This window comes from Neolamprologus brichardi, chromosome 7 (assembly GCF_056152115.1).
Source record: "Neolamprologus brichardi isolate AB-2024 chromosome 7, ASM5615211v1, whole genome shotgun sequence".
In the NCBI taxonomy this organism is placed as follows: domain Eukaryota; kingdom Metazoa; phylum Chordata; class Actinopteri; order Cichliformes; family Cichlidae; genus Neolamprologus; species Neolamprologus brichardi.
Window position 1 is genome coordinate 28,908,063 of NC_142110.1, and position 26,228 is coordinate 28,934,290.

Genomic DNA, 26,228 nt, shown 5'->3' on the forward strand with positions numbered 1-26,228 from the left:
TTTCATTTAAGTCACTGATGAAAGATGATGGAAGTGACATATATCACCACATATTTCACTGTGTCAACTCATCCTAAATCATCTAAATTACCTCAGTATCAAAAGTGTTAAACGGGGCTGAGGTGACTCACAGTAACAAATAAAGTTTAGTGTCGCTGCCGACCTGCAGAGGGTCGTTCGTGGGTGTGCAGAGAGGAGGCAGAACGATCTGAACGATCGCATTAAGTCAGACTTTGAAACAAACCAAACTTTGTGCTATAATTACTATACTATGATTTTAAAAAAACTTTTTTCACTTAAAAAAAAGTTTTAAATAAAAAGAACTTACAAAAAAACTTCACTCTCGTGCTTTAGGGGGCGGGGCAGCCCCGGAGAAATACGGCGGCCACGCTGACGCACCGGAGCAGCATGTCGGCTGCGGTGACGCATGCGCATACACTGAGCTGTGGCCAACGTCTTCTCTGTTTGTTGCTTCCATGGTAACGGAAAGCGAAGGTCTCCTCTGTGTTTTAACTTTTTACTAAGACTTACGGAGCTGAAACGAAGAGTCGTGAACCGGAGAGCAGAGGCAGACCCCCGGACACCAAGAGCCCAACCCCGCGGGATGCTGCTCAGTCAGAGGAGAACGAGGTGCAGGGAGATCACCGGACCCACGCCCCACTCTGTGGCTGTGGTAAGAGGGACACCAACAAAGAAGCAGCACCACGCCTTTAGTAAAAATGGTCCATAATAGTAAGGTAAATAGGTAAATTTACTGCAGGGTAAAAGTACAAAAGAATGCAGCGGTGTAAAGGCAACATTTAAAGTAATAGCACTTATACTGCTATTAAGTAAAAGTACAATTTCTGCATGTGAAGGTGGGCTCATACAAATGAAAGTAAGAATACTGTAAAATCTGTTACGAGTACGCTAAAAGATATACATGCATTGAAAGTATAAATACTCCAGTGTAAAAGTACTCTACTGTGAGTAAAAATTAAAAAATAATACTATGAGGTATAAGTGAAAATATTGCATAACTAGAAGGTTGGTGGTTCGACCCTGTGTGCTCCAGTCTGCATGCTTAATATCACTGGGCAAGATACTAACCCCAAGTTGCTCTCAGATGCATCCATCAGAGTATGAATGTGTGTGAGTGTCAGATAGAAAGAACTTAAAAAGAGCATAGAAAAAAGTGCTTGTGTGAATGGGTGAATGAGGCAAGTTGTATACGCCCTGTGAGTGATCTCTTAGAGAAGAAAGTGTTACATAATCACTAGTCCATTTACCATTTACTATGCAAAGTGTCCTATTTCAGAGTAAATCTATAAAGTATTATAGTTGCTGTTGCTTCAGTATTAACCTGCAACGTAACTAAACAGGAGTAGTGGAGTAAGATATGTTTGTGAGTTACAGTGAATAGAATAGATTAGATTAAAATAGAATAGAATAGAATAGCTCTTTATTGTCACTGTTACAAGAACAATGAAAGGCAGTTTGGCATCTCTCCGTGTGAAATACACAATAGCGTAAGTAAGTGGGAGTGAGTGTCCAGGTTGCGAGGGGTCTTTGAGGATGATGCTGGCTTTCTTCTGAAGTCTGCCAGGATAAATGTCTCTGAGGGGGGTTAGTGAAGTGCCAATTGCCAGCTCTGCTGCCCTCACCACCCGCTGCAGTTTCCTCTTGTCCTCCAAAGTGCAGCAGTTGAACCAGAGTGTGCAGCAGTAGGACAGAAGGCTCTCGATGGTGGAGTAGAAAATATGAATACTACTCCTCACAGTACTGCAGTGTTACTGATGTCAGATTCTGTCTGTGTGGTTGTTGTTCTGGATCTGTGTGGTGTCTCAGAGAGCCCGGCCTCCTGCTCTGAGGCCTGCAGAGCAGCTGATGCTGCAGAGGCAGAGGCAGGACGCGGCCCGAGACAAAGTGCTGGAGTTCTCCAAGTACCAACAGAGCTGCAACATCAAGACGTCATGGCTGAAAGACACGGAGCAGCGATTCCTGAAAGGAGCCGTGGAGAGGGGAGTCCAAGCTGCCGTGAGCCAGCACGAGACTGACGTCGAGCAGAGGAGACGCAGGTTTGATGACAAAGTCCACCCACAGCACCTTTAGTACTCAGATTACTTTATACTCTGATTACACAACACACATGTAACCTTAGTACCTGCTAATCAAGTGACTTTTTACCGGTTTTCATCATCCAGTATCCCACCTAAAATCAGAGATTATTAAAGCTCAGAAAAATAATGCATCATAGTTTTAATCCTCGGCTGTAGTGAGAGTAGAGAGCATCCGGAGGAGAACCTGGAGATAAGAGAAGAACTGGAGAGAAGAGGAATAAGCACACAGGTGGAAAGATAAACATGCAAGCAGCAGATGAAGGTGGATGAGTTTAAATATCTGGGGTCAACCATCCAATGTACAAGGGTGCACAAGATGTGAAGAAGAAAGTGCAGGCAGAGTGGAGGAGAGGAAAACCTCAGAGGAGGTTCATGGATGTAGTGAAGGAGGACATGCAGAGGGTTGGTGTGACAGAGGAGGGTGCTGAGTGGATGGTGGGATACAGTATTTACAGTCTGTGCTTGCTGTGACATCTTTCTCACCCAATCGTGTCCTCAGGCTGGCAGAGCTGCTGGAGGTGGAGGAGCAGCAGCTCCTGCAGGAGATGGAGGAGAAAAAGGAGACAACATTAGAGAAACAGGCAAAGATGAGAGAGAAAGCCAAAGCGCTGAGGCACAAGAGAGAGAGCGAGCGGCAGCAGCTGGTGTCTGAGAAACTGGAGCAGCAGTTTAGGTACCCTGCACCCTCCACCTAAACATCCACCGCAGCATGTCTTATAGAGATGGTGATTCACTTTAATTAAACAGCAGAAAACAGTTACAAATATTCATCTTAGTTACAAACATTCCCAAGATAAATCATTAATATTAGAGCCAGTGAACTCCTCTGAAGGAATTAATTTCAAACTACTGATTCACATTGGAACAAGTTAAACGGGAGCACAACTCGAGGCAGGAAGCTAGTTTGGCCTACCTGAACTGAAGCTGCTTAAAAACAAGTTCAGAAAGTTAGACTTTAAAATGCTGATGCAGTCTTGTAACCAACATCAGAAAATCCTTTTAATTTTTAATGAATAGTCTCAGCTGTGTGGTTACTGCTGTGCTCAGGGAGCAGTGCGAGGAGCTGCGCAGCATCTGCAGCAGGCTCACGGAGCAGCAGGTGTGCCAGGAGCGAGCCGCTCAGGTGAGGAGCCGGCAGGCGCAACAGCGGCGGCAGCAGGAGGAGGACCTGCTCTTCTCTGAACTGTGGGCGGGTGATGGGCGAGCCAAAGAGGAGCAGGAGAGCGCTCGAGCCCAGAGCCAGCGACACAGGAACAAGGAGCAGCGCAGCATCCTGTGCAGGCAGATGGAGGCGGCCGAGCAGCAGAGGCAGCGGGAGAGGGAGCTGAAAGAAGAGGAGGCCCGGCTTCTGGTCTGTTCCTCAGTCATTACAGTCGCACTCATCTCAAATCACCACAAGGGGGAGACACAGCTCACATACACATACAACCACTGCAGATCATTCTGATAACTGAAAGATGATTTAAAGGGTCATTCTGAGCATGCCCAGGAGCCTCCTGTTCATATTCCACACTCCTTCTGAACATAACACTGTCTACAGTTCCAACCTAGACCTTTTTGGAAAACAAATTTCCCAGAGGAACCTACCCGAGGGATTAATAAAGTTTTATCTATCTATCTATCTATCTAGACCAGTGACACATTCACCTTTTGCACATTTGGCAGATGTGGTAACTGAGTGTATGATAACTGTGGCGTGCAGGCACAGCAGCGGCAGACGAGCCTCCTGCAGGAGCAGCGGGAGCAGCAGCAGAAGCTCCAGGCAAAGCAGGGCCAGCGGCGGCTGCTGGACCATGGTTTAAGGCTGAAGATGAAGCGCCTGGCCCGGGAACAGCGCGAGGAGCTGGAGCTGGACATGAGCATCCTACAGGCACTGCTCAAGCAGGAAATAGATGAGAAACAAGGAGCTGCTCAGAGGAAGGTAAGAGAACCTGAACGTCAAGGCCGGATTGAGCCAGGAAATGTAAAATCAATTCTATAAATGATTGTTCTCTTGTTTGTAACACTGGGGTTTAACACAAGATGAGATCTGTGTCCTCTCGAGGATGCTCACAGACTTAGATTGGTGGCTGTTGGACTTCAGTCAGGGCGCTTTTTATCACTGAGTTTGTGAACCACTTATTTTTTGTGTGCAGATTATGTAGTTCTGCTGATCTGATTAAGGGATGGCCTCAAACTAGCACTATGGCAGGAAATAGCATTAACATGTCTGAGGTCATGTGTTCAGCTGTAAAAGGTCAGAGAGCACTGTGCTATAAGTGTCTCTGCTCCTGTTCTTCAGTGAGAGAAGGACAGCGCAGCAGACTGCAGGTGGATGCTATGATGGACTGCTTTGGTAATAAGAGAGAACTGAGTGTAAAAGTAAAGCTGACCACGAGCTCTGGGTAGAGACCAGAAGAATGAAGCTGAGAGTTGTTCATCTGCATCAAAAGGATCAGGCTGAGGTGGAATGAGGAGGCTCAGACACGACCGGGTTTAAGTGTTCGATCTCCTGCTGGGAGGAGGCCTCAGTGCAGACACAGGACACACTGCAGAGGTCTGGGGGGTCTGACTACTGCTCCTGAGACCTGAACTTCAGGAACAGCACTCAGAAGATGAATGAACATTATTTGATTGGTGGATGAGTTTTCTGTGCTGTTCCTTCTATGGTTCAGTGACAGATTGATTCTTAGCACTGATCCTCTCAGACAAATTCAAACGACTTCAGTGGAAGAATGAAAATATTCAGGTAGTGTTAGCCACAGTGAGTGCACTTCCTCATTCAGACCAGCAGGGGGCCTCAGAGCACTGCAGTCAGCTGTAGCTGACACAAGAGTGAACATTGATGAAGCAGGCCAGACATTTACTAAGGACCTGAAGCTGTCTATAGGCTGAAGTTAATCAGTATGGTCTAACACAGAGTGAAGATTAAATTAATGTTTCAAAATTGGAAAAAATGTAAATAAAACATATTTCTTGTGAGGTGATGAGAATCGAGAAATTCAGATAAAAGATGAAGAACAGCATTTGCAGTTTTCAGCAGCGAAGAGAAAGGTTTTCACTTGTGAATGAACACGAGAACGCACTCATCTGATTTACCGCGTGCATGCTTGTGTGTGTGTGTGTGTGTGTGTGTGTGTGTGTGTGTGTGTGTGTGTGTGTGTGTGTGTGTGTGCATTCAGGCGGAGCTGCGTGAGGAGCAGCGCAGGTACCGAGAGTATCTGCAGAGACAGAGGAAAGAGGAGGAGGAGATGGAGCAGCTGATAGAGGAGCAGCTGAAGGAGGTCTGGGCTAAACGAGAGGAGAAGAGCCGGCTGGAGAGGGAGGCCAGGAAGAGGCTGATAGAGGAGGTGATGGAGGCGCAGCACCTGCAGATCCAGAACAAATGTGAGGCAGTTTTTATACTTCGGCTTGAATTCTTTAATCGTTTCACTGTTTAAATGCTCACTTAGTGTGTGTGTGTCTGCGTCTGTGTGTCTGTGCACTCCAGTGTATGCTAATCTGCAGAAACAATCCCAGGTGAAAAAGGAGTGTGAGGAGCTGGAGCGAGTTATTGAGGAGGAGAATCAGAAGGAGAAGGAGGAGAAGAGACGGTAGGTCAGCAAACGGCCGAGTGCTGTCCGTGTGTCTGATATCCGTGTGTCTGATATCCGTGTGTCTGATATCCGTGTGTCTGACTTACTGTCTGTCTGTCCCACAGGCAGAAGCAGGCAGCCGGGGCATACCAAGCCGACCTCCGTGCTCAGATGCAGCAGCAGCAGCAGCTCCACTCAGAGCTGAAGGCTCAGGAGCAGCGGGAGCACCAGCAGGGCCTGTTGCTGGAGCAGCTCCTCAGCGCCAAGAAAGAGCACATACTGTCCAGATTTATGTCCCACAGTGCTGGCACCCACCCTTTTAGGAGAGTGGAGGTCTCCAGGTCTGCACCCCAGACCCAGCTTACAGACTACTGAACCTCCACAGTTTAATTGGGGGACGGGGTGTGTATCAGGTTTCCTCCACATGTATTTTGTTTGGCTGTTTCTCTTTTATTTAACACACAAAATTCATTAAAAAGAGTGATTTCAAGAGAAGTTTTAGTCTGGTTATGTTTCTGTGAAGCTGTTCAGACTATTTAAATTTAAAGAAATTGAATCACAGCTGAAAAAAGTTTGAAAAAATAACACTTAAGTACCTAAGCTCATGTTGGTATTAATAACAGCGGTTCTCTGAAGCAGTTTTATTTTATATCATGATAATAAACACCTGAAGCAGGTGACAGAGTTATGCTGCTTTGGTTTGCCCTTTAAATGCTTCACTGTGAAGTGACTGATGGGGTGGGTGATGTCAGAGGAGCCTGTTTGTGATTCACACTCTCTGTTGGGTAATATTTACTGAAGGAGAGGGAAGAGAGCCACATTACAAAACATCTCAGTCTTTTATTGTGAAAGAATCGTCATGTGGTAAAAAGAAAATAAGCAACAGCAGCAGTTTGCTGTAACTGGGTGACTCACTGTAAACCATCTCTAATAATTATAAGTGACTCTTCTTTATAAACATCACTGCAAGCTGCTGACAGAAGACTCTCCGGATGAAGCTCCCAGCTCAGCAAGCATCACGTCTTTAATGTATTTAATGAACAGGTAACACTTAACATGAAGGTGCACATACTCACCCTTCTTTTTCTGTTTATTAGCAGCATATTGGTTCTTCGTTATAAAGCGCTTATTTTAATCGAACCTCATCCCACATGACTATATTCAGGTAGGATGGGAGGTTTAAGCAGAATAAATGGATAAAACTATTTGACTGTTTTTCAAGATTGCCCCAAATGGCTTTTGCATTACCGTTGGTAGACATGTGACCTCCTTTTCTGGCGGAGTTTGTACCCAGCCTCTTTTTCATATATTTGTCATTAATAATCTGCTGTGTTGTTTGGATTACACACTATGAAAATGTCTCGATCCTAAGATCCTAAGCCTGACTCCATTAAGTCAGTCAAAGAATCGTTCACACTAGTTTTCCTTTAACGTTCCCTTTATGCGGGGCCCAAAACCATCTCTTTGCCCAGGGCCATGCTTAGCATTTAATCCGGCCCTACTGTAATGCTGTCACTTTGCATATGCTTACATCATTGTTACAAATCACTAATTGGAGAAGTTAATGAGTATTTAATGTACACTAGACTCTGTTACTAACAACATACTGTTGCAGCTTGTGTTAATAAAGTTTTTCAATCATCATGTTAAGGAAATGTCATACTAACACACTCTGACACATGCTGAGGTTTTCATGGGTAAACTTGTGCAAGCACAAATAAACTCTGCATCATTTCATCATTACATCATAGCTGGAGGTGGGATGGACAGAATAACATGAACACCTCAGCATGACCAGAGTGTTTTTTGGGTTTTTTTTTTTTTAAGAATGCCGAGAAATAGCAAAACAATCACCTGAAGTTCAAAATGACTTTAAAAAAACGGTTTCTGCATGCCTGAACTCACCTGAATCACATATTTAACTCAATATTTTCATTTATTTCAGTTCATCTTTGTTTCACCTGATCATGTTTGTAAACCAAACATAAACTGTATATCAAAGATGGACACAGCATATAGGTCAGTAAAGTGAAGCATTGCATTCCTCCTACTATGCAGGAAAAAGGAGTAAAAAAAGGAGTCTGACTGAATAGAAGTCTGTGACAAAATGAGTCTACTGCTCACCTGATTTCTGACCTCAGTGAATTTTTCTTCAAACTCCACCCTTTCCTCTAAATATGGTTGCTTCTGGTTCCACAGAAAGTAACATGGCAGCTGCCAAATTGCTAAGCTTGAAACACTTGTTGCTGTCCCTCAGCACACCTCGAAAAACTGGTGAAAGAAATCAGCTCATCTAAAGCTCTGAATCATGCACAGCTACGGTTGTAGAGTCAAAGAGTAAAAAAATGCTTACATGTTTATACTGTGCATTTTCTTATGTAACTAACTGTGTCTCTATTGCACAGACTGACCACAGGACTGAACAGTGAATTGTGCAGCACCAGTAAAGATTATTTTGAACTGTTAATAGTGCACAGCTCCTCTGTTCCCAGAATGAAACAAAGCTGGAAAACAGTGACATGAATGCTAGTGCCACATTATATTTCACAGATGTCAGAGGAGCACAGGTTCAGGAACATTAATGAAAGTCACAGGACTGTTGGCCTGTGGTGAGATTTCTTCTTCCGTGTGCAGCCTGTTGAAGTTCTCTGTTGTTCTTTTTTACGCCTGTGTTTCACGCCAGTGAAACTGTGGCAGCGTGATAAAGCCTGTTGTGGGTGGACCGGCGTCTTGTCAGATTCATGTGCAGGTAAACACCTCATACCAGCAGAAGGAGTGGTTTGGGAGTGGACTCATTAGCTGAGTAAGAATAATAGCTGTGCTCAGACAGGTCTGCTGCTTCCCACAATCACTGTCACAGGATCTAATGGAGCTTATTTCAGCACATGAGGATCTATTTATCAGCCGGAGAGGATGAGCGGAGATTATTACCCCTACTCCAAGGTAAAGGACCTGTTATTGCCTCTGTACTCACTGTAAGAGCTCATATCTGTGGTTAATGTTCACACAAAATATTCTCTATAACGTTCACTATCAGCCTGTGGGCATTACACAACATCTCTGATAACAGACACACTTTACTGATGTGTTATCAGAAGGAAAGGTCTGACTTACATACGAACATTTTATGTAAAACCAGCTTTATACTCTCAAATTTTATGTCTGTGAGGAGATATTACAGGAAATATAATTGTGATGGGTGGTGGAGCATGAAGGTCAAATATCCTTCTCTGGCTCGATAGACTTTTTAGTTTGACTGTGTTTGTGAGAGATTTATCAACACGTCTGAAGAGAAAACGATAAATTAGTTAGTTGAAGGATTCTTAGAGGCCTGAATGAGACACAAAGAAAGCAGCCAAAAATCCTACATTTCCCATACTGCAGCTGGATAGTCTTACTGCACTGAAGCAAAACATTCACATTGACAAAGACCCAAAATGTTGAAGCAGTTTAGAGCGTAGTGCTCTTTCAGTGATGAAGTATTACTATCATCTAAGCAAAAGTACTATATTTTTAATAATGTGACTGGAGCTCATTTACTTTCTATGCTACTGTGTAGCTTCATCTGTAATAACAGGACATAATTTCTCTCCAGGTTTAGATTTTTAGATTTATGTCTACAAAGTCTCACACACAGACTGGTTTTAGGCACCCTTTGGTTTTGAATCCTGCTGAGTTAGTTTTTTGTTTCTGGAGTGACCACATTTAGATGAGGTGGTGGAGTGCAAACAGACCAGCTAATGCTAGTTAGCATGTTAGCACTAAGTTACATTCCTTGAATTTGGCCGATCTGTGACAATAATTAACCTGACAGCAGCCATGATATTGGTCAGATAATTGCCTCCAACAGCACAAACACAGAGGTCCTGTTATCTACAGCCACCTCTCACCACCATAATAAAGCAAACTGTAATAATTAGATCAAACCCAACAGTCTTCACAAAGTCAACAAGGATGAAATAGGTTATAGTAACAAAACAGTTTCCTGTATCAGCCTGTAAACATGTCATTTCTGCAGTAAAGCCAACCATTTTAACATGGGAGACTATGGGGACTGACTCAATGCTGGAGTCTCAAGTGGCCATTAGGGGAACTGCAGCTGCGCAGGCTGATGCTTCTTCTTGCCACAGTCTAGGAAATTCCTCCTGGCAGTTATTTAAAAGACTGAATTAACAGTAATAACAGAAATTCCACATCAGTGATCACCAAGACATAAAATCTACACAGTCTTTAGTCTACAAGCTTCAGAAGTTTGAAGGCTTTATCCCAAAATAAGGTTTAATGGTGTTTTGTTTGTGCTTGTTTTTTTTGCAGGCTAACTGACATGCACAGGTTACACAGGATTACAGCTGGTGTGACATGTTTGCTGGTTTCAGCCTACAGTGTAACTCCTACTGTAAAATAAATGGATTTATAAAGTACATGATTTGCATTTAAAAATAGAAAGAAACATAAAAATTCTTACGTACACACCAGGTGTTAACACAGGATTTATTTACATCCCACCTCATTATTGCACTTTTGATTGGTCTGGCCTCTTTCTGGTTCCACTGCATTCAGTTTTTGTGGTCAATTTAAACACAAAGAGTTGAAGTGGAACAAAGCCTCTTAAGCCCCAATGCCCCCTGATACAGGGGCAAAAGGCTGGAGATCAGTTAGGCTTGGGGCTTAAGAGGTTAAGGTGTGGAAAGAATGAGACGACACGTTTGGATGAATGCTGTCAGGTGAGGAGGCGTGGACGAGCGTTAAATGATTAATTCTCCCAGTGTGCAGCCTGTTTGCTTTCATGTGTGTTTGTCTTCTCTTTGTGGCTGATTGTTTAACATTCTGGTTGTCATTCTGAAGCCTTCATGAAAAGATAATAAAAAAAAACAAAAGAAAGTTTAAAAATACAAAATCGAAGTTCCTCTGAGGGTAGTTCTCTTATCGACCAAATGATGGTGCTATTGTGACAGCACCACAATTCCAATATTTTGCAACGCTTACTTACTTACTGCCTGGTTCTGCCGGAGGTCTCTTCCTGTTAAAAGGGAGTTTTTCCTTCCCACTGTCGCCAAAGTGCTTGCTCATAGGGGGTCATATGATTGTTGGGTTTTTCTCTGTATCTATGAAGCGCCTTGAGGCGACTTTTGTTGTGATTTGGCGCTATATAAATAAAATTGAATTGAAATTGAATTGAATTGAACTTAGACCACCAATTTCGTTTTGTTTGTTTTTTAATTATATTTTTTACGTTTTTTTTTACTATTGAATTAGCATCCCTTAGTGGTAAAACTGGTACAAGGTCAGCAGTTTGCATTTGGAATATTGACCTTTATAAACAGATTTGGTTGCAACTAGATGAAACATTAAAGAATTACAGAAGTTTGACCATTAAAGTGGCCACACCCACAAAGGTGTGTCAGCTAATCACAGAAAAGAAGTTTTAGGTTTTTAGAGGTCATTTGATTAAAATATATACAAAGTTTGGTGAATAGAGGAAGAATATTGGAGAGCAGGCAGAAAAATTTATGTTTTTGCTTTATGTATTTATGTTACCAATGAACTTCTCATAACTTGGAGGTTTCCCACTCTGGGGTCTTCCTGCTCCATAGATGGCTTTGAATTACTGTGAGAAAGACTGAAAGTCATATATGTTGTTTTATTACAGTTCATACAGATGATTGATGCTGGATTTGCAATAAGTGAAATAAAAGTTTAGAGAAGCAGGTGGGAGTGATTATTTTAGCGGTTTTGCTCCATTCACTTAGACCCATACAAATAATTCTATATACTGGAATAAACAGGCAGTGGAATTGCTGCCAATTTCCACTGGATCCACAAACAGAATCAGTCTTGTAGATCTGTACCAGATCTGACTGTGTGAGGCAGTGAATTTTGGAGATGCTGTCACAGTGTTGATACTTTTACAGGGATGGTATTCACAGAAATTCAAATAAAATGTTAACTTGGGAATTTTTTTTTTTTTTTTTTTTTTTTTTTTTAATGGACCCTCCAGGTTTCTCTCAGGACCCTCTGTAGGGCTCCACGCCTCATGTTGAAGCACCCTGCGTAGTGTGTGTATGTATGTGTGTGTGTGGTTGAAACCTGGCTTGGAGCCAGGGATCAGCCAATCAGCGGGCAGTGTGGGGAAAACACGGCTGTCAGGAAGAACCGGCCTCCTCCCTCCCTCCACCTGCGGGTCGCTTCAGGCTTTTCGTTTCCGTTTTTCTGGATTTCGGGATCCTTCTTCCGGTTAGAACTCTTTTCATCGGCCCTGAGTTTACCCTGACGTACCCGAGGGTTCGTTTTTACCGGAGGAAACAGCAGCGGGAGCGCGCTCCTTCGGACCGACGCTACACCGAACAAAGTGACCGAAACTCGGCCAGACACCTGCTGCGGGGCATGCGCACTGGAAAGTCTCTGCTGGTTTAGGACCGAACCGGAGCGCAGAGGGACTCTAATGGATCATTAATGGACACAAGAGGAGCTTATTAGTGTAGTTTGATCCACCGGGGAGGTACGATGTCCGTGAACGAGCTGTACACGAAGGTGAGTTTACTTTTCACCTGGAACAGACGCGCACCTGCTGGAGCAGCTCCAGCCCGAACCCCGTCACTTACGTCGCCTTTAGACGCTCAGGACTCACCTGCACTAAACTCTGAGGATGATTTATGTTACACCCGACACACAAACCAGACATCACGGTGTTTATTCAGATTTTAAAGAGATGAGTCACCTGTTGGGACTTAGTGTTGGAACATTAGTTCATGGCGCTGCGGGTGGAGAGTGAAGTAACGTTGGAGCTATATGTGGTTATTCGGCCTGAATGTAAGAGAGGAACAGGTAAAGCCTGGATAACGCCAACTAAAGAGACTTTACCGCAGAAATTCTACAGAGTGCACACTTTAGTGTAAAATGGCTAATTTTTGAATGGAGTCTTGCGTGCGGCTGAGCGGACAGGTGCAGGAGGCGCAGATTTGAGTTAAAAGGGACCCGTGTTGGATTTCAGAGTGGTTCACAGGACTCAGGCTGTCTGTGAGGCCGTGCTGGACGGTTTCTGTGATCAGGGCATTATCACTGGTTGAATAAACCTTTAGAGCGAGACCGGAAGCTGGTTTTCTGCTGGTTGTTTGAACCTGTTATCAGCCTGGAAAAGCAGCATTATTACACTCACTGATGATTCATCACTCAGATCACTGACATCCCATCATCTGCTCACCTGCACGTCAGTGATTAATGATTAAAGCTCGTTTTCTATAATAAGCAACAAACGAAAATCAGAGATGAAGTCATTGTCTTATCTAATGTCTTCATCCTTCAGCCACACACACACTAGCACACACACATGCAGTCAGGTCATTAAATTTGTTGTGTTTGTCTTCCAACTTAATTTTCTTCAGCATCATAAACCGACAGGCAGAAATGGGAGAGATAATAAAAACATAAAACAGCTGATGAGTAACAGGAAGAAAATGCCCAGACGAAAACAAAATAAAAAAAGAATAAAAGCAGAGAGACTCTAATGCATTGTGGGGATTGTAGGATTCAGCAGTGTTGTGGGTTCAGTCAGGCCAGGCTCCATTCATCCTCTGATGGTTGGATTTCTTTGATTTGAGGATTGGACTTATTTGTGTTCTACTCTTTAATCTGAGCTTTGTTTCCAGTCTAATCTGTGGCTCTTTATTAACTCAGCAGGAACCCGTTTGAATGTTCATGAACTTGTAAACCTCGCCTCAGTTTGAGTGAAACCTCTGCTCAATCAGGCTGTCCGAAATCTGAGACGCAAAGACTAAATGAGCTTCCCCTGCAGCAGAACTCGCTGTAGTCCCACCTGTAGTCCTTCAGTCTGTACCGTCTCCTGGACCACTGTAATCAGGCAGAAAAGTGTCTTCTTACGTCAGCGTTCACAGCAGGGGGAAAGTTATGAGTTTAATTTTGTTCTTTTTTTTCTGAGATTTTTCTGTGAGAGATGAGAGTTAAAGCTTTTAAAATGTGAGGACGTTTTGTTTTGTGATCTTGGTCTCTGCTTTATTCTCTGTGCTGGAGTTCAGTGAGTCTTCTTCCTCATGCTGTTACGAGAAGAAAGTAACTCAGAAGCCAACTTTAATCTGTTGATACTTCATTTTATTACATGCTGCTGATAATGATAGCCTTGACTCTGACACCAGACGTACTTTTAACTGTCGTTACTTTGTAGAGCTCTTCTGCACCAAACTCACTTTGACTTTTGGACCTTTCAGTTTGAACTGAAGCAAAATTGCATGTGGACTGTGAGAAGTTAGCAGGTTAGGTTAGGTAAGACTCTGTAGACTAAAGTTAGCCTACATCTTCAAATTGTGTTGATGGGACGTTTCCACGGTTCATTTTTATATAGCCATAGCTTCTAACTAAAAAGCACATTTGGAAGTTTCCATGTTTTATGTTGTTTTGAGTCACTGAAACACTTTTCTTTCATCATTTTTAATTTATGTGACGTCACAAACTCTGACTGCGACAGTTGTTGTAACAGATGTTGGTGTCAGGATGAAAACCTCATTTTAAAGGTGTCATAATTGGGAGGAAAAAGGGGGAAATGAGCTGCAGCAGCACTTGTAGGCTGGACGCTGGATCAGCTAGATTTTAAAAAGCTAACTGTAAATAATGACGGCAGGCTGTAGGTATGTTCAGAGGACAGGAGAGAGGTGCACACCTGTCATCACACCTGTTCACCACACCTGTTCACATGTTTAACCTGTGAGCACAGAGTCTGTGTTCCTGCAGCAGTAACAGTGAAACCTGTGAAGCTTGACCATGTGTACGTGCTGCTGAGTACAGCTGCTGCTCCTCTACACTGAAAGGAGGCAGTTGAAGTGGCTAAATCATCTGACCAGCACGCCTCCTGTTCACCTCCACTGTATTATTTTTCATTTATCGGGGAGGACACCCCAGGACAGACCAGGACACACTGCAGAGATTATGTCTCCCTGCTGGCTTAGAAAGGGTGGAGGAGGAGGGTGGGCTTCTCTGCTTAGATCGCTGCCCCTGAGATTAGGAGCACCGGCTTTCTTTCAGTCTTACAAATACCAATCACATCGTAAAAAATAACAGAAACTATCAAAATATAAACCAAAAAAATCAAGACATCTCTGGAATGGAACCAAAACTGAAAAGTAAAAACTAAATAACAACACACGTGCAGGCGTAACCCTGAAGTTCATTCAGCTTTCAGTCGGTCATGTTTAATATTGTTTTACAAACAGTGAAGTTCAGTCATGTAAACATTTCTGACAGCAGCACTTTTCTACATCCTCCACATTCTGTTGTAACCTCTCTTTTTAACCCATGTCTGAGAAACTGCCACTGTGTTTAGATGTGATCACCCAAAGCCAGCGAGGACAGGCACCATGCAACCCCACCCCCCTGCCACCCTGCAGAGGAGGAGCGTTGGATTGAATGATGGAGACTCACTCAGAAGAAGTCGTCGTCTTCTGCTGTGCATGCTGGGATTAGCTGAGATTAATTACAGCTCGTTAGTCGCAGCTCTGCTCCGAGGACAGCGTGAGCGTATGTTTCAGATTAGAATCAGTCAGACGCAGATTTCTGACTGAACCTCCGCGTGTGTGTGTGTGTCCGGGTATGTGTGTATCTATCTGTGAGTCAGCTCTGATCTGTAATCCTCCTCCTGGGCTCGGTGGTCCGCTTCATTAAGTGGGGCCACTTTGAACCTCATCAGACTGAGTAATCTGGTATTTGGGGGGAGGGTTTCCACCTGCAGCTCCACCTGTGCTCAGCTGAGTCATGATTGCTGGGCTCTCCAACAGGGTTATAATAATAATAATAATAATAATAATAATAATAATAATAGATTGGATTTATATAGCGCTTTTCAAGGCACCCAAAGCGCTTTACAATTCCACTATTCATTCACTCTCGCATTCACACACTGGTGAAGGCTACGGTTGTAGCCACAGCTGCCCTGGGACAGACTGACAGAAGCGAGGCTGCCATATCGCGCCATCGGCCCCTCTGGCCAACACCAGTAGGCGGTAGGTGAAGTGTCTTGCTCAAGGACACAATGACCAGGACAGAGAGCCCGGGGATCGAACCGGCAACCTTCCGGTTACAGATATGCACGGTGCGACCGTGGCTTAGGGGGTTGGGAAGCTCACTCTGAGATCACACTGATTCACTGGGAATCAGTGTGATCTCAGAGTGATGCTGGTCTAGTGGGAATCTGCTGGACTCAGATCCAGGACTCTGCTGAGGCTGCTGAGTCAGAGCAGATCAGGCCTGCAGTGGAACAAGTTTCTTTACTCATTAATCTGATTGACAGTCTGATTAATCTTAACAATTGTTGATCACCAAGTGGTCAGAGTGTCTTCCAGAATCCAGAGCTTCGGTTTAAACTCGGACGGTTCTCTCCTTTTTCGAGCACTTTGATGATCAGGGCAGCAGTGAGTTCGCTCCACGTCGGACTTTTATTATTCTGTTTTTGTATGCTTGTTGTTCTCTCTAGCAGCTCAGTGATTTCCCACTAAGCTGTATTGATCAGCTGATTACGTGATTATGGCTCCATAATGACCTAAAACATGAAGTCTGAAAGTCTTTATGAATTTACATTACTGGTATTTTGGATCCTTCCATCTCTGAAGAAGCTGCATCTTCACACTACATACATCCCGATTGTAAAATCAAAAATACTGAGTTCCTGCATCAGGTACCGAAGGGTCAGGGGTCACAGTGATAAAGATTCTGGAAAGATGACAGACTCAGTTTCACGCATTTATTTTGCCATGTCAGTAATTTATTTATTATCATTGGCAAACTAAATTAGGCCACACATCTCATTAACTTTGACTCTTGGGACTCAGAATCGATATTTTTGATATTTTGATCATTTTTCTTTTGTCCATTGGTGAATATTAATAGTTCTCATTAAATCTTTCTGGTGCTGGTTGTGGCTGGAGTTTTTTCCGCTGAGGTGATGAAGCAGCTTTGTTAAGTTTGCTATCTTCATTACAAAATATTGAGTCTGTCTGCACCTGAATATTTAGTGATTCAGAGTTTTGTTCACTAGGCATTGTGGGTTTACTTTTTTACCTGGAGTCGAGTAATTATTATTATTATTTTTTAAATAATGTGACATAAACCCTCCCAGAGCCGGCATCTGTCTCACTCAGTTCTGCTGTTTGCTGCTGTTTGGGGTTTTGACAGTCAGCTATTCCAGCTGTTAAATGTATTTATTGGTCTGCTGTTTTGAAGCAGTTAGTAACAGACTGTTACACATGCAGGTAATTATTTGTATCCGGAAAGAAGTCTGTGTGATTTCTGATAAATGTGGGTGGAGCTCTCCTGCTGGTGGATTTACATGTTGCTGTGGGTCTGTGAGGAAGCAGGAAACAAACAGACTGCATCTCTCTCCTCCTGAGCTGCAGCTCTCTGGTTCCCACCACTGTCAGCGCTCGGCTAGCGCTGCAGCTGCTGGATGAATGGAGCGTGTTGTCCAGCTCACAGAAACCCTGAAGACTCATGTGTCTGTGATTAGCACTAAACCTCTGCACTCACCTGTCTCACATATTATAAACAAAATGCAGGTGAACTCTTAGATGAATCAAGTGCACTTAAATATTTAAAAACTAAAATATTTATTGATTTATGTTTTGGACACTGCCTCTGCCTGCCAACAGACCCTCTCTGCAGGAGGATGGAGCGTCTGTAGATCCCTACATTCTGCCAGCAGAGAGCCATGTTCACTCACATAACCCATCCAGAAAGATGACAGGTGGAAACTCTTCTTGTCAGAACCCCGCCCACTTCAATGGGGGCCTGATAAGAAGAGTTTCCACCTGTCTTTGGATGATTTGGATGAAGATCAGAGCATGATTAATAAACGGTCTCATTCCACCCTGGTGGCTCACTGATGATGTCACTTCCAGTCACAAACCAATCAAGCTAACACTATCATTCACCTTAACCTGCTAAGTGTTTGCGTTTGTCCAGTTTAGCCTGTCATAGGCATCTCCACCTGCGTGTCAATCATTTTTACCACGTGCGTTCCTGCAGGTAAACTAACAAATCTGGCAGAGCAAACTTCTACACAAAGATCTGACTTCTGTCGGATTTATCAAAGAGATTTATTATCTCTTTGTTCTGATGTTTGCTTCTCAAACATAAATGTTTCCTTTAAGTTTGTAGTGACAGAATCCAGTGATCCTGAACTCGGTGAATGTTTGTTTGATATGATAATTAAAGGCTTTTTCTTTAATGTTGTTATTAGCATTAGGCAGAACTGCTGAATGCAGACAGACGAGGTGACCATGTTTGAACTGTTATTGCTGATTAACTGTACACTTAACGGTGTACTGATGGTTATGGTTTCTGTAACTTTTGTCTGTGTGTTAAAGTGTTTTTCTCCAAGTGTGGAGTTTGAGGTGGAGGAAGCTGGTTGTTTGAAAACCGAGTCCACTAATCCTGTAACCAATCTAACTTAACTTCTGTTCCTCACTGATGGGGCTGGAAGCAGAAGTTCAATTCAATTTTATTTATAGAGCCTCAAATCACAACGACAGACGCCTCAAGGTTTATGTATTGTATATGCTTTATATCATAAGGGAGATACTATGATAATGCATACAGACCCCCTATCACTGAGCCATTGCAGGGGGGTGCGGTATGAAAAAAAAAAAAAGAACGCTTTGACACTGCTAGCATAATGGACAAGTTTTTGACGGGGCTCCCACACAAACGCAAAGCAGAGATGAAGCATCACCAAATATGTTTCCAAACCAACCTTTCAAGCCAAAGACTAGAAAATATGGTGAAGCATATCTTCCTTTTGGCTTCACCTGCACAAGTGCCAAGTTAGGTCTCTGCGACAGAATTAGTTTCCCCTGCGTCGGGAGCAGCGCTAGTCTCTCCAAACAGTGTCCAACATTCTTGACTTTTAGTTCACAAACACTTGTTGTAATGACTAACTACTCCTGACATTTTGGAGATGTTAACTCTTTATACAGTAAAGTTACCGATTTTGCACAGAGAGACATTTTTTGAAAAATGTATTGATAGAAAAAAAAAGAGTTAGTAGTTTATTATATTGCTACCTGTAATTTATTGCAGTTTACTTTTGTTTGTTTGAGGTGTGAAATGAACGAATGAATTTTTCTTGTAAAACGAAGGGGGGCCCAGCAAAAAAAGTTTGGGAACCACTGCCCTATCATACGTCCCTCTATGAGCAAGGACTTTGGCGACAGTGACACGTCCTTTTGACTTTGGTGTGAACTTCATCACGAGTCCTTCACACAGGCTGTTAGAAAGGACCAGGGAGTCAGGGAGGTGTGATAGACACTGAAACATTGTCATCATAGCCTACGTCCACACTAGCCCGGATAGATTTGAAAACGTTGTTTTCGTCTGAAAACACTCCGTGTCCACACTAGCGTTTTCAGTCGTTTTCACAGAGTTGTGGGTCCGATGATGCATTTTAGTCATGTGATGCAGTCATGTGACCAATTACACTAAGGCATTATCAGAGGGCATTATACAGCAGTTGTTTTTCTTGCTCTCAGTTTTGACAGTCCTATTAAAGATTAATATCAGTCTGTACATGCTCCAGATAGCTTTTCTTCAAATTCTTTAATTCTCACTCGCTTTTGCAACTTTGTACTTTTGTGTTACTCACAGCAACAACTCCACCTCATGTTAGTCCATTTAAAAACGGTGCTTTTCTTCAATATTTTGCCACGATGTTTCAAAGAGCTGGAAAGTAAATAAACGGCAGACAGAAATGAGGCAGGCTGAATCTTCTTGCGTTTCACGCATGCGCAGTACTGGAACATAAGCATTTTCGTCCGTTTCAATGTGGACGCACAACTCTGTGAAAACGACTGGAAACGAAAGTGTGGATGCGGAGCGTTTTCATACAAAAACGCAGTTTTCAAATTTATCTGGGCTAGTGTGGACGTAGCCCTAGTTGAGGATGTCCATCCGCCCATTTTCTAAACAAGTCTTGGGGCAGCAGTCTGAACAGAAATACGCAGGACTCCCACTCCCACCATGCCCACCAATCTCCTCCAGCTTTTCTGAACAGTGAGGCATTCCCAGGCATTCTCCTGGCTCTGCCGCTGGGCTTTTTCCGAGTTGGAAATGCCCAAAACATTTCACCCAGGAGGTGAGCTGGTCAGGTGAACCTCTGCTGCCTCACTTCCACTGAAAGGTGCTCGTGGTGAGATGGTTTTGCATTTAGTTGATGGAAACACTGAAGTCATATTGTGTTTTCCCACCTGCATGCTGCAGGGTGATGTCATTGAAACAGTCCAATCACAACTGAAAAGTTAATGGACCAAAGTACTGAACCTGAAGTCTCTCACTCCTGCTGCGCTTGAACTGTGGATCACGTCAGCAGCTGTTGTCTCTGTGTTTGTATATGTGTGGTGTTTTATTGCCTAACCTCAGAGGACGTTTTCTCTGTAGCAACAATAAGGGAGACTCCCTTTAGCTTTAGCACCACACTAGTGTGTGATTAGAGAACATTAGAAAGACACGCAGTGTCGTAATGTGCTTTGTCAGGCTGAATGTTTGATATGTACGACCTTCGGCCTCTCTTCTCTCTGAGCTTTCAGTGCAGGTCAAAGTTCCTCGACAGGTCGTATTGTTTCTTCCTGCAGGACACACCCAGCACTCACCCTGGGGCTGATGTCACCGTGCTGACACGTCACTGGGCGGAGACTTCGCTCACCTGTGCAGCTCTGAATGGAAACCTGATCTGTGCATGTAGAAACAGACAAACTCATTCTTCAGGTCAGACTGAGGCTCAGAGTGAAATACCAGCCTGTGAACTCTGCCCCGTGACTCAGAGCCATTTCAGCTCTTTGTGTGTGCTAATCCAACACCTTCACTTCCCCTGCAGGCTCGTCTTTTATTCCAAACCTGTACTTGTCCTCCACTGCTGGTCCTCTTCTTTCCCTAAACCCTCCCCCAAAACAAAGCACAGCAGCGGAATGTCAAGTCCGTCCACGTTTCTGACTCACAGAAGGAAAACAAAGTCTGAGATACAGCGTTAAACCCAGCTTCGTTCAGAAATCAGACCTGCTGTATTTGTTTTTACACAGATGCTTTCTGATTCTGAGCCACAGCTTTAAATTTTGTAAAGATGTGGAAGAGAGCTTTAGCATAATGCTGGAGCTGTGCAGTTTCTCTGTTGTGCATTTATGTGGGTAGATGTAACATTGTTTGAACATGGAGGCTTTGAGTTGAATCCAGCAGCTGTTTTTCCTCAATAGTATTTTTTAATGCGACATTGGCAAGTTACAGATTACTTGTAGAGCTTGGTGGACAGAAAATATGTTTTCACAAATCTGCCCAGCTCTGCCCTGATCAGTGACTTTTTGGGGGGTAAAATGATTCAGATTCGGTCTGTGGAGACGTGCTTTTAAGCTGCTCTCCTTCACTTCATTGTCATGTTGTGTTACTTTCGGCTGAATGAGTTGAAACTTATCAGAGTTCAAAGGACAAACAATGAGTAACTGTCCACATAAGTGTACAGCCCCTCCCCCGCTGAAGACATGCTCGCCTGTGCAGAGACGTGAAGGAAAAACAACAACAACAAATCAACTTCAGAAGTGTGTGTGTGTGTGTGTGTGTGTGTGTGTGTGTGTGTGTGCGTGTGCGTGTGCGTGTGTGTGTGTGTCCTCATTACTGGCTGGGTTTCCTGCTGAGATGCTGTGCATGTGGACTTCATGCTTCTCAGTCATTGGATAATTACTGATGGTGTCCTAGATAAACTTACAGCGTACACATACCACACACGCATTCACACCACACACACGTTTACTACTCACACCACACTCACACACTGTTTGATAGAGATCATGCCATCACACACAGCTCACAGCATACTTTGTGTCAGACGTCCTTTAGTTCATGTCTGCAGACTGAAGCGTTCTGTTATTCTGTTACACGTCACACCGTGTTCACATCAAACAAACCAAAGTTTCTAATGATGATGATAATGTTAATAATAATAATCATCATCATCATCTCATTTGTCAGTTTTTCACTGCTCTTGGATCTGGATGCTGTCATAGAGAAGGTATAGAAGCTCCGCCCATTTGCTGTTCACACTCTCTATGTTTAAGCAGCAGAGACAGTTTGTTTCAGACTGAAGACAAACTGACAGGCTGCTCCATCTACTCAGTATCAGATATTTTGAACCGTGACTCATGAAAATCTCATTTAGTCGGGTCCAAGAATAAAGAACAGGAGCATAAGCACAATGGGACTACTTCACGTTAAAATAGCAGCATTGTAATGAATTTTAATGCCCTGGTGTTTTTCTCTATTTGTGGTTCTGATTTCAGTTGAAATGTTAACCTGCCCAGTCTCGGGAGGCTTTAAATGGTGTGTAATAGTATTCCGGTTTGAGAAGCATGTGGTGACGGAGAGCAGGAGAAACTGTGTTTGTTTAGGGAGAGCTGAAAAAGCCTGAATCTACATTTTTGTGCTGTTTTCGGTTCTTTGAAGCACAGTTTACCTGCCTGTTGCCACACAGATGAAGATCAGAGCTCCAGGATGTGAGGACAGTGCTTCTGCTTGCTTTGAAATCACAGCAGTGAGAACTGTAAACTCTTATACAAATCTGCTGCTTCTCATAATAATCATTTTTTGATGTCATTTAACCCCAAGATGGCTCTCCAGTGTGGGGAGAAAACGTTGGGCTACAGAACTTCCTGCATGTTATTCTCCACATGTGCACCTGCGATGTGCTTCATGCTTTGAACATGGACTGATCCACAGTTACAGGTTTACCTGCCAGGAGACGGCAGATTTCGTGCATTGGAGCTCGCTGTACAGGAACCTTATTGTATGGGATGTCTGGGAACATGTCGTCTCCCCTGTTTCTATGGAAAGTAACCAGAGCGTGCTTCAATTATGTAATGTACATATTCATGATGTCATCAGGACTGATTTGCCTTCTGCCTGGCGTCAGAGATTTCCATCCGTTTGCCTCCCCGTGCTCTCTGTGCTAATGTATGCTGTGTTTCAGTAGAGCTGAACTCCCAGGCTGCTCTCATGAGCGTTTCAGTGGCTTCGGGTCATGTGACCTCGTGTGATTCCTGTCTGTCACACAGGCAAACTGTATGGAAACGAGCTTCTGGTGCACAGCAGTGCATTTGCATTGAAAGCAGTGATGTAATGTGGGAATGTTTGTCCTCGGCTCTCATTAGTTTCTGTCACAGTGACCTCAGATTGTTTGAATGGACTCAGCATGCAGGCAGATGCTGTGATGTTGCTTCCTTTATTTTTCTGAGTTTGTCTGTTGAGAGGAGGAAGTGACACCATATTGCTGCAGATGAATGAAGAACAGGAACAAACACAAACCATAAACGATGATATTGGGCTGGTCACGCTGCAGGTCCACTGGGTTCAGAGGGTCAAAGAGGCAGACAGGGACAAGATCTGCTCAGGATCGTGTTTGTACCTGATGTCAGTCTGATCAGCACTAACACATCTGTGCAGCTGTGGACTGATTTAACCTTGATGTGTTTTCATCAGCTGACTGAGGATGCAACAACCCAACAATCCTGTGTTACTTACAGGAACTTTAGCTTTTCTTTCCCTAACCTCAGGCTCACTGTGATGCACCTCCTCACACACACAGACTGGAGCTGCAGGGAGTTTAAAAAACACTGTTTCTGTAATGATGCAAACAAAACAGAGACAGAGAGAAACAGGTGAGCATCAGCAGTTTCTCAGTCATGAACACTGTTTGCAGTCAAGTCTGAAAAGATTTCAAACAAACAGAGGGAAGCAGCGCTGATCCGGTCCTGTGTCAGCGGTCCTGATATGTGCTTAATAAACACAGACGCTGATCTGTGCTGGTTATATCTGATCCAGCTTTAAGTGGACCTGATGTCATCTTACACATGAAGACAGATTCTGATTCTAATATCAGATCAGCGCCCAGGATCATAGTTTACCTGAAGCCCAGGTACCAGCCTGGATCTGGAAACATTTGGATTGGTGTATGTCAGATTATGATCGTAGCACAAATGCCTATCATAAGTAATACATGTGCTGGTGCTGATTTCATGGTTCAGGTTTTACAGGGTTACCTGGGTCGTTCTGTTCGGTGGTCTTTGTCTAGAGAGAGAACACTCTGCTTCACCTTTACCTCAGGTGTGCTGACACCTGTAACCTCTGCTCCACTGACAAAGAGGCAGAGGAGTCACCAGACTGAAGGTGGGGAGGTGCTACGATTCCTCTACTGCTACGAGTCTGTGTGAATCATGAATCTCATCACAGGGAGGAGCTCACTGACAGTCTGTGAGGAACAAAAGGAGGAGAAGCTCAGCAGCTTCAAACCAACAGGAAAACATCCAAGAGTTCCCAAAAGTAGGACAAGAACTAATTTTCCTCCTGAAAGTGAAGCACGGTCCCCAGAGTCTGTTCTTCTAAAGTAATGATTTTACTTCTAATAAAAGACCCAGGTATGTTCAGGTGTCTCATGCCGTCATGTGACTGAGCTACTCTCTCTGTCATGATGCCTCTGCAGGATTATTTCAGATGAAAGCTCGTCTGCGGTATTTTTCACAGAGCTGATAATCGGTTAATGATTCCTTTGATCAGAAGTGCAAATGTGTTAATCTGCAGGAACAGATAAAAGTTCAGGAGGAACTTCTGATAATCCCGACAAGCTCCTTCACACTGACTGTAAAGACGACCCCGTTATCACGCCGCGTGTCCTCGGAGTGGCCGCGCTTTAACCTTCAGCCATCTTTTCACTTTTCTCAAACTCTGTTTTTCTGAGTTCAGGATCTGTGAGTTTATCCTTCAGCAGGTTCATATCCTCCACACTCACATATACGCACTGCTTAAGTCAAACATTTACACTGCTTGTTCTCACATTTGTCTGTCCCAAACATGTCACCATGTTTAAAGCTGATGAACGTGCCTCTGTCCAGTCGTCTCCTCCCTCATGAAGAGCTGATGTTTAAGCTGAGACTGAGAGCAGTGAAACGTTGGCACTCAAGTGTTTCTTCTTCATGTGTTTCAGTACACTCGGGTCTGGATCCCGGACCCGGAGGACGTTTGGAAGGCTGCAGAGATCGTCAAAGACTACAAAGAAGGAGACCCGGTCCTTCGGCTGAAACTCGAGGATGAAACGGTAACAGACAGATCCAGATGTGCCGCCGCCAGTTTGAGTGTTCAGCAGGAATGGGAAAACAAATCTGCACTCCTGCTTGTAAATTCATGCATCCTCACAATGTTCAGCTGCTCTTCAGCTCATTTACATCAGACTGTGTGCTTCTCCGCTGATCAGAGGGGAGCGTATATGGATTAATGCATTTTGTAAATAAAACAAGTTTACATGATAAATTTCGTAAATTTTCAAATTTCACAAGGGGAGAAAATGGGGAAGGAAACAAATATTTGTTCAAATTATACAATTTTAAAGTAAATAAATCATGTTGGGTCAAACTGATCACAGCACAGTTACGGTTCACTGTGTAGATGATGCTGTCATAGTGGTTTATCCATAAGAAGCTGCTGATGAGTAAATCTATCAGATTTCAGCCCAGAATGATCAGCTGATCAGGAACATGATCAGTCATTACTGAGTGTTAATCAGGAGAGAACAGCACACAGGTGTATTCATCAGGTCTGCTGCATCTCTCCACTGAGTCTTTAGGTGTGTGTTTTAAAAATCGCACTAAATCTTAAATTTGTTTCTTAAATCCAATTAAAAGAGTCGTGTTTTTCTTTCAGAAGTACTTTTTAAAAATTTCCATCAACGTCGTTTTTACCTCATGTTCTGATAAACCACCTGATGTCACATCATGAAGTGGTTGATGGTTTAAGGCAGAGGCGAAGTTTCTGGTTTCTGTCCAGATGTTGATGTTTGTCCTGCTGTGTGTCGGTGACACATCTGTAACAGGAGAGCCTGCAGGGTCTGAGGGAGTCAGGACTTAAAGGACTTAAAGGAGTCTGACTTAAAGGACTTAAAGGACTCTGTCAGGCTTCAGTGTCTGTGGGACAATCTGAGTCTGTGTGACGACGTATTGATTGTGTCTTGATGGCGTATTGATCCCGTTTCAGCCTCTGGAGTACCCCGTGGGACCGAAGAGTAACCCTCTTCCTTTCCTGCGTAACCCTGACATCCTGGTGGGGGAGAATGACCTCACGGCGCTCAGCTACCTGCACGAACCCGCCGTGCTGCACAACCTGCGAGTGCGATTCCTTGAGTCCAACGCCATCTACACGTACTGCGGTCAGTCAGCACTACCTGTGGTTCACTTAGTGCAGGATTAGTAGAAATATCATAGAAATATTTATTTGTGTTGCTTTGTGTTATTAGATGTTTATTTATTCCATTTTACTATTTTTATTATATTACTTTTGTATATCTTCTATTTTCTCCTTTTACCTACATTTAATATCACATAATTTCTTTAATTTCTTCAATGTTTTTTACCTTCACGCTTATTTTGTCTGTTTATTTGAATATTTATGAATTTTAATAAATTAAATTGTCATTAAAAATTATAGTCATTATCTGTTGACCAACTTAATAGTATTTTATATATATATATATATATTTCATTTTTTTTTTTTTATT

The 26,228-nt window shown here is 43.4% G+C and overlaps 2 protein-coding genes across 4 annotated transcripts in view; both read left to right on the forward strand.

The window, feature by feature from the left end:
- The first annotated feature begins 456 nt into the window (after positions 1-456).
- cfap53 (cilia and flagella associated protein 53) lies at positions 457-6,142 on the forward strand. Its single transcript, XM_006782163.2, has 8 exons — positions 457-673; positions 1,828-2,057; positions 2,599-2,772; positions 3,147-3,450; positions 3,802-4,020; positions 5,261-5,465; positions 5,569-5,671; positions 5,779-6,142. The coding sequence occupies exons 1-8, from the start codon at positions 605-607 to the stop codon at positions 6,026-6,028; spliced, it is 1,554 nt and encodes a 517-aa protein (XP_006782226.2). The 5' UTR covers positions 457-604; the 3' UTR covers positions 6,029-6,142.
- A 2,349-nt stretch (positions 6,143-8,491) lies between these two features.
- myo5b (myosin VB) overlaps positions 8,492-26,228 on the forward strand; it is a 45,944-nt gene continuing 28,207 nt past the window's right edge. For 2 of the 3 annotated variants that reach the window (XM_087843427.1, XM_087843429.1), the window contains exons 1-3: positions 8,492-8,596; positions 24,666-24,776; positions 25,709-25,880. In XM_087843427.1, the coding sequence (XP_087699553.1) occupies positions 8,567-8,596; positions 24,666-24,776; positions 25,709-25,880 (313 nt within the window). In that variant the 5' untranslated portion in view covers positions 8,492-8,566. Of the gene's footprint in view, positions 8,597-11,786; positions 12,185-24,665; positions 24,777-25,708; positions 25,881-26,228 lie in introns of those variants that run through there. The other variant, XM_087843428.1, reaches the window with a different exon arrangement.

Coding starts and splice junctions, on each gene's coding strand:
- cfap53 (XM_006782163.2), top strand. CDS start 605: ATGCTGCTCAGTCAGAGGAGAACGAGGTGCAGGGAGATCACCGGACCC. Junction 2,773..3,146: donor AAACTGGAGCAGCAGTTTAG/GTACCCTGCACC, acceptor TGCTGTGCTCAG/GGAGCAGTGCGAGGAGCTGC. Junction 3,451..3,801: donor AAGAGGAGGCCCGGCTTCTG/GTCTGTTCCTCA, acceptor TGTGGCGTGCAG/GCACAGCAGCGGCAGACGAG.